Source organism: Gekko japonicus, unplaced genomic scaffold, assembly GCF_001447785.1.
Source record: "Gekko japonicus isolate JY-2015 unplaced genomic scaffold, Gekko_japonicus_V1.1 scaffold1728, whole genome shotgun sequence".
Classification (NCBI taxonomy): Eukaryota; Metazoa; Chordata; class Lepidosauria; order Squamata; family Gekkonidae; genus Gekko; species Gekko japonicus.
This window is the reverse complement of record NW_015176504.1, coordinates 153,247-165,316: the sequence shown is the minus strand read 5'-3', so window position 1 is coordinate 165,316 and position 12,070 is coordinate 153,247. Positions and strand designations below refer to the sequence as shown.

At 43.4% G+C, this 12,070-nt stretch overlaps 2 protein-coding genes across 3 annotated transcripts in view; one reads left to right on the top strand and one right to left on the bottom strand.

Annotated features, from left to right (window-relative positions):
* PFKP (phosphofructokinase, platelet) overlaps positions 1-6,210 on the top strand; it is an 83,933-nt gene extending 77,723 nt beyond the window's left edge. For both annotated transcript variants that reach the window (XM_015427329.1, XM_015427327.1), the window contains exons 20-23: positions 400-499; positions 2,627-2,632; positions 3,382-3,487; positions 5,609-6,210. In XM_015427329.1, the coding sequence (XP_015282815.1) occupies positions 400-499; positions 2,627-2,632; positions 3,382-3,487; positions 5,609-5,747 (351 nt within the window). In that variant the 3' untranslated portion in view covers positions 5,748-6,210. The remainder of the gene's footprint in view (positions 1-399; positions 500-2,626; positions 2,633-3,381; positions 3,488-5,608) is intronic.
* Positions 6,211-7,234: 1,024 nt separating this feature from the next.
* PITRM1 (pitrilysin metallopeptidase 1) overlaps positions 7,235-12,070 on the bottom strand; it is a 43,187-nt gene continuing 38,351 nt past the window's right edge. Inside the window, exons 24-27 of the mRNA XM_015427326.1 lie at positions 10,572-10,697; positions 8,236-8,381; positions 7,846-7,948; positions 7,235-7,457 (exon numbers count right to left, since the gene is read on the bottom strand). Coding sequence (XP_015282812.1) covers positions 7,364-7,457; positions 7,846-7,948; positions 8,236-8,381; positions 10,572-10,697 — 469 coding nt within the window. The 3' untranslated portion in view covers positions 7,235-7,363. The remainder of the gene's footprint in view (positions 7,458-7,845; positions 7,949-8,235; positions 8,382-10,571; positions 10,698-12,070) is intronic.

Here is a 12,070-nt window from a genome sequence, read left to right as displayed (position 1 = left end):
ATAATCCCCAGCAGAGTTTCCCTTGTTCACTGCTGCCTCACACAGAGTCCACATTTTCACTGAGCTACCCATTCTAACCCCAGGGGGGTCTCAGTCAGTTCAGACCCCATCATCATGTAGTTAGTCAGGACTTTTTGTTCCCTCATATATCCCCTTACACTTACCTGCACTGAATTTCATTTGCCCCACTGTTGCCCACTTACCCAGTTTAGAGAGATCTAACTGTACTTCACAATTCACCTTCGCTTTCACCATCCTAAATAAAGCTGGGACTGTTTTAACTTCTGTTTTAACAACCAAAAATGTCAACAATCCTCATTTTATTACAGGTCCCCATGTGTTGATTTTGATTTTTGGAGCTGAAACTCCATCTCATTGTCTAACTGATGAATTTCACAGGGTGGTGCCCCTTCTCCCTTTGATCGAAACTTTGGGACAAAAATAGCAGCAAAGGCTGTCCTGTGGCTTTCAAAGAAGCTGAAAGAATCCCATCAAAGAGGTAAGCCACTGTGAGCATTTCCTTGGATGTTGATCTAGATGTGTGACTCATAGGGTTGTCATTCCCTAGTTGGTGGGGGATCCCCCATTTTGTGGGCTCCTGCAGCGGGCAACACTGGTGGAAAGAAACACAATGTGCCCATGTCACCCAGAAGTGAAGTAGGCACATCAGTGATGTCAGAGGGTGACACTTTGGTTTTTGTCCAAAACTCTATGGTTTGAGGCTGATTTTACCATAGAGTTTTTCCCCCAAAACCAGAGCGTCACCCCCAACCCACTCCTGGAATGTCCCCCCCATCCCCCTGCCGGTGTTTCTGACGGATCTGGCAACCCTAGTGACTCAGCTAGCAACCCATAGCAATTATAACACTTGAGAAGTATTGCAATATAATCAACTGAATGTGTTTAGCAGGATAGTCTAGAAAACCTTCCTACATTCGGTCAGCTGAGATCAGAGGTCACTAACCTTTTCTTTAACAAGAACTACTTTTGAGTAATGTGGAACATCTCAAGTTACTTCTCCCCCTGCCCTGGCTTGTTACCAAGTTTTGTTCACCAGAAATGAAGCTGTCAGCTAAGCAGCAGAGAGAAAAATCTTACAAAGTAAAAGCTCAACAACAACAAAAAGCCTAGAGCAGATCTTTTCTTTTCCTGGACCTCCTAGGGGGATACACAAGCTTCCAGTGAGCTACCTGTTGGCAAAACCTGTTCCAGATATTGCACTTGTCTCATGGATCAGCACTTCAATAAAATTAAAGTTCATGTTTTTCTGTCGCTTGCTAGCTTTGTTGAAGACAAGACTTGAGCAGTCTGTACACGTTCAAAATCCAGATTCTTTACCAGCAAACACAGACTTTATCCCAAGTATACACCATGTCATTCCATAAATGTTATTAGAACCTGCTTGAGAATCAGAATTATGGTTATAGGGGGCTATTTGAAGTACAGTTAGGTTACTGAAGGACAAACCATGGGCTTCTGTGATAACATTTAGGATAATGGCTAAGTGCTAGATACCAGAACAATGGCTGCCTAGTCATACCTGGGCAGAACTCGATCTCCCATATTTGACACCTGTGAACAGTCTATCCAGGATATTTGAGAGAGTGACAGATCCTGGGTAATCCTAAATGTTAAGGTATCTGGATAAGGCCCTTCTGTGTCTTCCTAGTCAGAAGCAATGCTTGTTTGTTACAATGTTTGAATCCCACTTTTCCATCATAATAGTTCTCAGAATGGTTATTAGTTGATAATGAACTAATAAATGACAAAAACCATAATACAAATAGTGCCAGAATAGCACAAACCAACATACTATTAAAATAGAGCTAAAAGCTAGACCTCACTAATTGCTGCCTAAGAATAAAGGTGTGCTGAAACGGCAGGATCTTGAACTGGTATCCTGAAGACAAACATAAGTCAAGAGGTCTCAAAGCCTTAGCACTATCCCTAACAAAATCCTCTTCTGCCTGTTGCTTTTTTAAAAAAATCCTTGGTTGTTTTGAATTATTTTTAGATGGTATAACTCAATCTATGTAAAGTGTCTCATGAGTCTATTTTAGGGTGGGGGAAGGCTAGCGGAAATTAATAAAAATGAAAAAAGTGTACAAACTTAACATTACTCAGTCCAACCATAACTGGATCAGTGCAACTTCCAAATAAGTGTACTTAGTTACGCTAAGTAAATGGGCTTGTTTTACACTATGAGTAACAGAGGTCGCCAATTCAAAGTACTTATCCTGAATCAACAGTCCTTTGTTTACATGAGCAAGAACAAATAAAAAGCTGTTTTTACTCCAGGGGTTTGTTTACCTTTTTACAATTCACTCAACCTGTAGTTTTCTAAGGAACACTACATCTGTGATCCCTGGGCAAAGTTGTTTGTGTATAGGTCCCAGTAAACTCAAGTGGGATTGGCCCGCTCATTCCCCAAAGTCCTTTTGGTCACTGCTACTTGGTAGATTCTCATCTAAATGAAAGCTAAAGTGTGTAATATCAAAATTGTAACCCACCCCAATCCTTAAATTTTTGTATAATTTGTAAATGTGTACGAGGTCACAGTATCATAGTTACAAGTATTTCTCTCTCTTTCTCTCTCTCGTTTTCTTGGTGGCTGCATGGAAACCAGAGGAAGGTAATGTAGTTATTTCTTTTAAGATTTTATCCCTTTATTTGGTACATTTTTAATATTTATATGTTACATTTTTATCCCACTCAGGTAACACTGAAAAATACTCCAATCAGAAATCAAAGCTAAATATGGCCAGGGGTGTAAATCTCTGTCTGCCAAAATGAATACACCACAAAATTAGATATGGGCACAAATCACATTCTTGTGGCTGAACCATGAACCCATACAAACCAGGTTGATTCGCTAACCAATCCAGTTCATATCGGTTCATGGCCATTTAAAATGTAACCCCCTGCTTTCTGTTCCCCATGGATTTTCATGGAGACCAGAAAGCAGGGGTTTCCAAACAGCTGAACAGCGGGATTGCCACTCAGCTGTTTGGTTTAAATGGCTCAGGGCCATTTAAACCCTGCTTTCTGCTCCTTGTCGCTTTTCTGGTTCCAACTGCTCAACTGTTTGGAAATCCTTGCTTTCTGCTGCCTATGGCTATCCGCAGTTTGTGGCAGATCCTCAGTTCACGAACATCAAACCACAAGCCAGCCAAAATTCATGATGAACTTTAGTTTGTCAGCCAGTTCGTGCCTATCCCTAATTACAAAACTACATCAATCACTACTTCAGTTCAAGTTATTGTTCGCTGTAGTATTTCAAAACCTAAACATATTACAGGGATTTATTCTTAGTATTTCATTTTTTGTGAACACGATATTCTCTTGTAATTTTTGTATATAAGGAAATAACCCCTTTTTCAGGAAAAATATTTACCAACACTGAAGACACTGTCTGCCTCCTGGGCATGCGACGGCGGAATCTTGTTTTCCAGCCTGTGGGCCAGCTTAGGGATGAAACAGACTTCGAGTAAGTAAAATGCTGAAAGGAACCCTGATGTCATCAGATTACCATATAAATTTATTAGTTGCACACAGCTTGGCACAGATTGGAAGCCAGCACTGGCCCTGAGGCTTGGCACATGGCGAGTAATGTTGCTATCTCCTTTTGTGCTTCTGTAAGGAAAATGCTATGTATTTGCACTGGAAGTTAAGAACGGAAAGTCAGTCCAAATATTAATAAAAAATTGTGGATTACTCAGCCTCAACAGGCACGAGTGCTATAATTCCTTTGAAATCCTTTAGCATACAAATTCTCAGGAAGCATTAGAGGTTATTTTAAAGATCATTTCCATGCACTAAAAATCACTGTATGCCCAGTTCTCTTCCTTCAGACAAAATTCCTCATGTAGTCTATATGGAGACTCCAGAGCATGTACCTTAAGTGAATTTTAGTATTGGTGTTACACTGTATGCCTGAGGCTAGCAAAACTGCAAATTATATGGAAAAAATATTTTTGGTCAAAGTGAAAGGATTCTCTTCTGTGGAAAGATACTGAGTTCAAATCATAGAGAAGCCTGCTGAGATGGAGATATAGCACAGTGAAACAGCATATTGCAGTAAACCATGCTGGACCAAATGGCTCAGTAGAGTCAGTCAGTCTATTCCTAGTGATGTTATCAGTAACTTGTTTTAAACTGCTCAAACACAAAGGAGAAATCACAGCTTGTCATTTTTTGTGTTCAAGAAGGGCTGTAGCTGGCTGGTGTTGATAGCTCCCCCAAATAGCCTGCTTGTGCTGTTAACTGACACTATTGTAAGTTAGGGATGGGAAATGGTGGTTCGTTTGATTACACAAACTTTCACGAACCTTTCCCATTTCCCCAACCGATTCGAGAGTTTGGAAGGTGGTAGAATAGCCCCTTCATGCATTAGAGATGCCAAACTCACAGGGAGTCTTCAGCAGGCTCTCCTCCACCCGCCTTCCAAGTTTGGCAAAGATTGGATTTGGGATGTCGGAGTTATAGCCCCCCAAAGCAGGTGCCTGCAGGAAAGCTCAGCTCTAGCCTACCCTTAAATCAGCCATGCAGCAAGCAATTCTTCCTAACTCGCTCTCACACAACTAACTCCTCTCCGTTCAGGCTGCAAAGTGAAAGCAGCTGAGTCAGGGTGTGTGTGTGTGTGTGTATACACACACATATATACCCACACACAACCTGCTCCCATACAGAAGGATGGGAGCTCCGTCGTAGACTCCCAGAGCTACCAATCAAGCTATGGACAACTGCTATGGATGGTTCTAGGGCTCTTCACAAGTCCACCCCCAGTGTTATGAATTGATTAAATCAACACCAGGCCGTCTGGCTAAACCGCTCTAATGAACCTCCACAGAAAAAAGGTGGTCCATTTCTGGATTCGGGAATGGCACGACCAGACGAACTGGTATGAAATGAAGCAGCCTGGTTGGTGCACGAACCCAGTGTTCCTTTCTTGGTTCTTGCCCATCCCTGTTGTCAATAGAAGTCAGCTACTTATAAGGGTAGTATGAGGGTGGTCCTGCTCCCTTCCCTTGTACAGCTTCCCCATCAGTTACCAGTTCCACTGTTTTGAGTTTAGAAACCTTGCGTGTTAAAAGTTTCAGATGGGTACCTGTGTTGGTCTGCAGCAGAACAGCAAGACTGAAGTCCAGTAGCACCTTAAAGATCAAGATATGCCCTGACCACCCCCATCCCGAGTACTTGGGAGGGCAATCTCCAAGGAATACCAGAACTGGGATGCAGAGGCAGGAAATATCAAAGCCACCTCTCTGAAACATCCTAGCTCCACTAGGGGTCACCAGAAGTCATCGTGACTTTCAGGCTCACAAGGATGCACACACACCACTCACCCCCCTCCCCCCAAATTAAGATGTAAGCGTTCTGAAGTCAAAGCTCCCTTCAGGAGATTTGATATCCTGCGAATCTTCTTAAGGTGCCACTGGATTCAAATCTTGCTAATCTGTTGAAGTAGTTCAACAAACTCAAGGCCACTACAAGCTTAATTGTATTTTTTTAAAAAACATTTAGACTACTTAATTTTATATGCATTTTTATAGGAATTTGTTGTATACAGCCTAATAAATAACGATGAGCTCTCTTTGATCCTCAACAGGCACCGCATTCCTAGGGAACAGTGGTGGTTGAAGCTCCGTCCACTGATGAAAATCTTGGCCAAATACAAGACCAGCTACGATATTTCAGATTCAGGCCAGCTGGAGCATGTGCGCAGACCAAAACCTACAGAAGCCTGAGCTGATGACCAAGGAGTTGTAATGTTGAAGTCATAATTGCTCTCTGTTGTGTGTCTACAATGCTTTGGAGTACTTGTTACAGCTTCTTTTTGTAACATCTAAGTTATTGTATCAGCACTTTATGTGGGGAGAAAAAGCAAAGTGTCACAGAAGTTTTCTACCAGGCATTGTCTTAGGCTCCTATACACACACAAAAACCTAGCACCTGACTTAAGATAACCCAATACCAATGTGATCCTTAGCAGTAACCTGTGCAAAACCGGTCTATGCACTCAGTTAGATGTTATTCATCTCTTGCACTTTTACCAGAGATAAGTGTTTACACTCAATGAACATAGAGAGGCTTAGTTTTGTGTCAAATAAAATTTTAAAAATGTATGTATACCCCCAAGTGGAATAAAATACTGTATTACAAATAAGGTTTGGACCAGTCTGTTACACAACCCAATGTCTGCAACAGCCTCATCACCCCTCCTACCCTCAGCTGAAGAAATAAACTGCCTTTGTTGAAAAGCTTTATTTGAAACATGTTTCTAGCTAGAGCTCCAAGGTCAGCCTTCTTGGAAATCTTGGAAACTGGTAACTACAGCTTGGGATGCCCTCCATGTACAAGTCAATGTCTTGTTTCAGCAAGCTGGCATAGCCCATCTCTTAGATACATATTCAGGAGAAAACGTAAGAAAAGCAATTGAGTTAATGGCGGATTCCTATTCTACCTTTGGGGCAATACTATCTGAACAGAATGCTCATTGCCTGTGCTCCAGTTGTACTTTGATCTTTGTCTTACGAGCCAGTTTGGAATGCAAGCAGTTGCAGGAATAGAATACAATTTAGACTTAAGGCCTCTTCCCCTTAGTTAGAACCCCAACAGCCATCACACATGAAATGGAAACCCAAGAGTGAAGACAAGACTGTTTAATTGCCAAGTTATCTACTTTCCAAATGTTTACAACACCAGATATTAGGAACAATTGTTTATGTCCCACCATGTATCCACTTTGGACTTGTTCGTACAAGTCTCTCAACCCTGCAATCTAGGATGTCTATCCTCAAGGGAAGGTGGAATGGGCATGTTAGAAAGGCACTATCACTTCACGTGGAACAAAAGTACCACGACAAGGAATGAAGATACTAATTCAGACAAAGTGGATACAAAATATTCAACCAAGAACACTGGAGAATTTCAAAGTTTTTATTGTTTTTTAAAAAAACAATTCTACTAGTTTGACATGATTTAAGGTAAATTGTCTGAAATTTTTAAATTTTGTGCTTCTATAAAAATATCGATTTGCATCAAGCATGATCAACCGAAAATCGTTGGTGACTCGTTCATCCCAAGTAACATGCTTCAATGGCTTCAGTGGTACTCAGACATGACTGACTTCAGATGGATTGCCTAGAGTTCCGTTGGAAAAGCTGCTATGGATTTAGTGACAGACGGATACAGAGCAATGTCTTCCTTCAACAAACACTGTTGTAGGTTCTCCAGTCACACAGTGCACAACAGTTTCTTGTCCCTGCTTGCAGGCATGTATACAAGGAGGAAGATTTTAGGTTATTTTGCTATTTGGCATATGGCCTGGTTTATCCTGTCTAAGCAAACTCGACAGCAAGTGTTATCGTATAACCCATGTAGGGTCTTTGGCAGTGTCAGCATTTTCTGGTCCAAGAACAGCCAGTCCTCTTGTGCTCCTCCCAGCAGCAAGGTACCTGAAATCAAAAGGCAGTATTATTAATCTATGGAGAGATACCTTCCACAGCCAGGGAAAACGGAAAATTCAGGGCACGCCCCACCCCCAAAGACTGAACAGTATGGCTCTCCCTGTTCTAAGCATAAGGCCTATTTATAGAACCACAAATCAAACCATCATGTGACCAGCCTTTTCTACTATCAACCAAGTCACCGCTTCCTTTGATTTCACAAGTTGCAGAAGGGTTCTAGCACAACTTCCGGCAGTGGCTGGGAACACTTGTTTTGCTCATGAAGATTTAATGCGGCACACAAGGGCATGATTACACATCTAACACGATCTTGGCTTCCCCTGGTGTGTCTTGCAAGGCTCTGTGAAGCACTTCTCAGCGAAACACCCAAACTCACTTGCTGGCTGCATCCGTCAGGTGATCCTTAGAAACGGTAAAAAGATGCTCCCTGTGCTTCTGCTTCATCTCATCAGAGATCCCGAGCAAAAACTGATTCACCCCTAGAAGACAGAATTCATTATGCTGATGGCAGCTCTCCTCCCCCCCGTCCCCTTTTCGCTTGGTAAATATTATTTCGCTCATCCCACCCAGTCTACTCTGCAGTCACGACACAATGAAAACTTGGCAGAGCTGAAATAAAAACACTGTTCTCCCTGCTCAAGAAGCAGAAGTAGTGAGCAGCGACTCACGAAAGCCACCAAGTTAGCATGGAGAATTCGTTGGTTCCAGTTCAGGAGAGGTCACATGGTTTAATTCAGTTCAGGACTTGGGAGGGAGAATGCCATACCTTTGTCAGAAGGCGCTACAGGAGCGTCTACCGCTGCAAAGGTAGCAAGCTTGGCTTCATCGATGTCTTGCTGGGTGAATTTGCCTGCTCTGGCCCATTCCACAGCCTTTTCAAAGGCAGCCAGAGTCGCAATGGAATTTGGATCCCTAAAATCCAGAGTTAGTTAACACAGTTAATACAGAGTGATAAGAAGCAAAGACTAGTCAACTCTCATGGGGCCTGCATTTTTTAGGACAACAATTTTCAATGTGTGTTCCAGGGAAGCCTTTAAGTGGTTCCTTAATGCACGGTCATGGCAGCAGGCTACCCCACAACAGGCAGGCACAAGGAATGTTAAGGTTAATGCTAGGATCAGTGTTCCCTTCATGCAGGCCAACACTCCTAGGAGAACGGTCTCCATCCCCTAGGGGTAAAGGTGGGGCAGCCTCTACTACTGGGAAACCACCTCCTCCTCTGGTCACTGGCCTGATCTTCAGGCTTTTGGTGACTCTAGATGGAGGGTTTTCTGTCAACAATCCCCAGTCCAACCTTGCTGGGCTGGCTAACAGCAGGTCCTAGGCCTCACTCTTACTTGAGAGAGAGAACTCCATTCTTCCCCACTGCTCCTGTCTAATATACCCAAAGAAACAGGAACAGTTTTGATTTGTCAGGAAGGATTCTTAGTCCTGCATGTCTAACCTTGGGAAGTCGGAGTCACTGCTTGTCTTTTGGCAATTCTTCCTAATGACATGAGGGATCCTCTCCTTCTCTCAGGATATTGGCTTATGGGCAATGTAGATGAGCCGTGTCATTCTACAGACTCAGTAGCCCTAGCTCCATTCACTGCCACCTTCCTTAGAGAAAGGTTTCCTCAGTGACATACAAAGTGTCTTCCCTCTAGGGGGTTACTGTGCTCAGCAGTCACACTTGACGATCAGTTCTCATCTTCTCTCAGCACTGGGTTCTGATACTTTCGTTTCAACGGATGCTGTTTCTTGGCAAAAAAAGTGTCCCACCTGGGAATTATAACGTGATTCCACCCAACAGCTTCTCTCCATGGCAGCAGAGACTGCCTACCCCATACCACTAAGAATGGAAACTCACAGAAAGTGAAACAAGTTTTTTCTCACCAGGGGCTCTCCAAGTCCCTCTGTACCGGAACTCCTCAAAAGAGAAGCATTTCCTGAATTCTGAAAACGTGAAAACCCCTATCCTAGAGAGGACGGATCCTGATCACGAGCCCCACAGTGCTGGGATTCCAGCTGGCCATCACTACTAATGGAAGCCATTAGGGCATTTCTTTCCTGCAGGCTGCCCCACTGCTTTTGACATACAACACTGTGCCAAAAGATAATCTATTTTTACAATATATTCTGACTATTTCAACAGTGTATTTTAACTATCTAATAATAATATTGCAATTCACATGTTAAGGCACAATGAGCATTTCCACAAACACCAACAGGTGCAAATTCTCGCACAATAAGCCAATTAAAGTCTTTCTACCATTTGTCTGAACTGAAAGAAATAAGACAGCTGTTAGACCCCCTTGGAGGTGTCTGCCCTGGTTTATTAATATATGAAAGCTTTGGTTCCAACTGATGCGGGGTCCTGACAAAGTCTGACTGAAACTGCTTTTCAGTCCAGAATAGCGAGCTGACTGCTTTCATCTTCTGCAAGAAAGACTTTGAAGAAGACGAAGAAGAAGAGATTGGATTTATACCCCGCCCTTCACTTGGAGTCTCAGAGCGGCTTACAAACTCCTTTCCCTTCCCCTCCCCACCCTGTGAGGTGGGGGGGGGGGCTGAGAGAGCTCTTGACAGAAACTGCTCTTTTTCAAGGACAGCTGTGCCAGAGCTTGTGACTGACCCAAGGTCACATCAGCAGGTGCAAGTGGAGGAGTGGGGAATCAAACCCGGTTCTCCCAGATTAGAGTCCGCACACTTAACCACTACACCAAACTGACTTTTTTAATGTGAGAATTTACACCTGTTGGTGTTGATATGCTCATTGTGCCTTATGTGTGAATTACGATTGGATAATTAAAATACACTGTTGAAATAATGTGTTTTACAATATATTCTGACTATTTTTGGCACATTGTTGTATATTTTCTGACTCCCACTGTTCACCATGGTCCCTTTTACTACTAAGCCATTGCTTTGGACAGCACATATATACCGGTAGCAATAAGCTCCCCTTTCCCTTCACTCCATATTTATTAGTTTCCAATTCCCAGTCCATTTCCATGGCACCTTAAGATAAGCCAAGAATTCTGACTTAAACGGAGAAGTAGAGATTGCGGGAGGAAGAATCTGCGATGTTGGGTGTCTACCCCAGCCCCACTCAATAGTTACCTGTAGGAATAGAATGCGAAGATGCCGTTGTGAGAAAGCTTAGCGCCTCCTCCGTATGCTCCTCCTTTCTCTCTGATTTCCATATGTAGGAATTTAGCAGTCATTAAACGGGCAAGGATGCGAAGGCTGAATTAAAAGGAATAAAATGAATAAGAGAGCTGCCTTGAAGATACCCTGCATACCCACTGGCCTCTACTTTTTTAAAAATATAAAATATATATATACAATTTGTCAGCACATAAGTTATCAACTATTAAAGTTTAGACAGCATGCGTATGTCTTCTGTCACCATCCAATTCTCCCACTCACTTCAGCCCTTTGAAAATAGGTGTGATTTCAAAGCTTCTGTGAGCTTTTTTCCAGACTCAGAACTTCAAACACTGCTCCTACCTCCAAACAAGCCACAAGAGAAAGCAAAGAAGGAGAAAAGCCCACACAGGGAATCGGCATTGCCGGGTGGGTGGGTGGGGGAAGAAAACAAATCACCCTTCTTGTGATCAAAATTATTCCCAAGATAAATCTGTACGAGAATCCACCCAACAGCACAACTAGGTTTTCAGCTTTAATGTGACAAAGTCCTAGAATGAAAGCCGCCCTGAGCCCGTCTCGGCAGGGAGGGCGGGATACAGATCGAATAAATAAATACAACTCTTAAGCTGATAACAACCCAAACTTTATGCATGGTCAGTCAGTTTCTCTGAGCTTAATGATCATTTGTAACTATGCAAACAACTCCCAAGGATAGAAGAAGAAGAGAAGAGGTTGGATTTATACCCCACCCTTCACTACCCAAAGGTGTCTCAGAGCAGCTCACAAACTCCTTTCCCTTCCCCTCCCCACAACAGACACCCTGTGAGGAAGGTGAGGCTGAGAGGGCTCTTGACAGAAACTGCTCTTTTTCAAGGACAGCTGTGCCAGAACTGTGGCTTGCCCAAGGACATCCAGCCAGATGCAAGTGGAGGAGGAGTGGGGAATCAAACCCGGTTCTCCCAGATTAGAGTCTGCGCACTTAACCACTACACCAAACTGGCTGAAGTTCTTCTCCGCCTGGGAATGCATAATTGTTTCCCCTGACTCTTGGAATGCCCTCGTTCTACAACAGCAGACCTCCCACAGAGCAGGGATGGCTGACTGGTGGGCAGAATGCAGCCTGCTGGCCCCATTGATCCTCCAACCCCTGTAGCTCTGAAGTTGGTGTCCCTGCTGTATCAAGCCCTGGGAGGGCCCACGTCCTAACATAAGAACATAAGAGATGCCAATGTTGGATCAGGCCAAAGGCCCATCCAGTCCAACACTCTGTATCCCACAGTGGCCAGAAATACCAGTGCCATCAGGAGGTCCACCAGTGGGGCCAGGACATTAGAAGCCCTCCCACTGTTGACCCCCCCCAAGCACCAAGATGACAGAGCATCACTTGCCCCAGAGTCCCTATCTATACCTTGTGGCTAATAGCCACTGATGGACCTCTGCTCCATATGCTTATCTAATTCCCTCTTGAA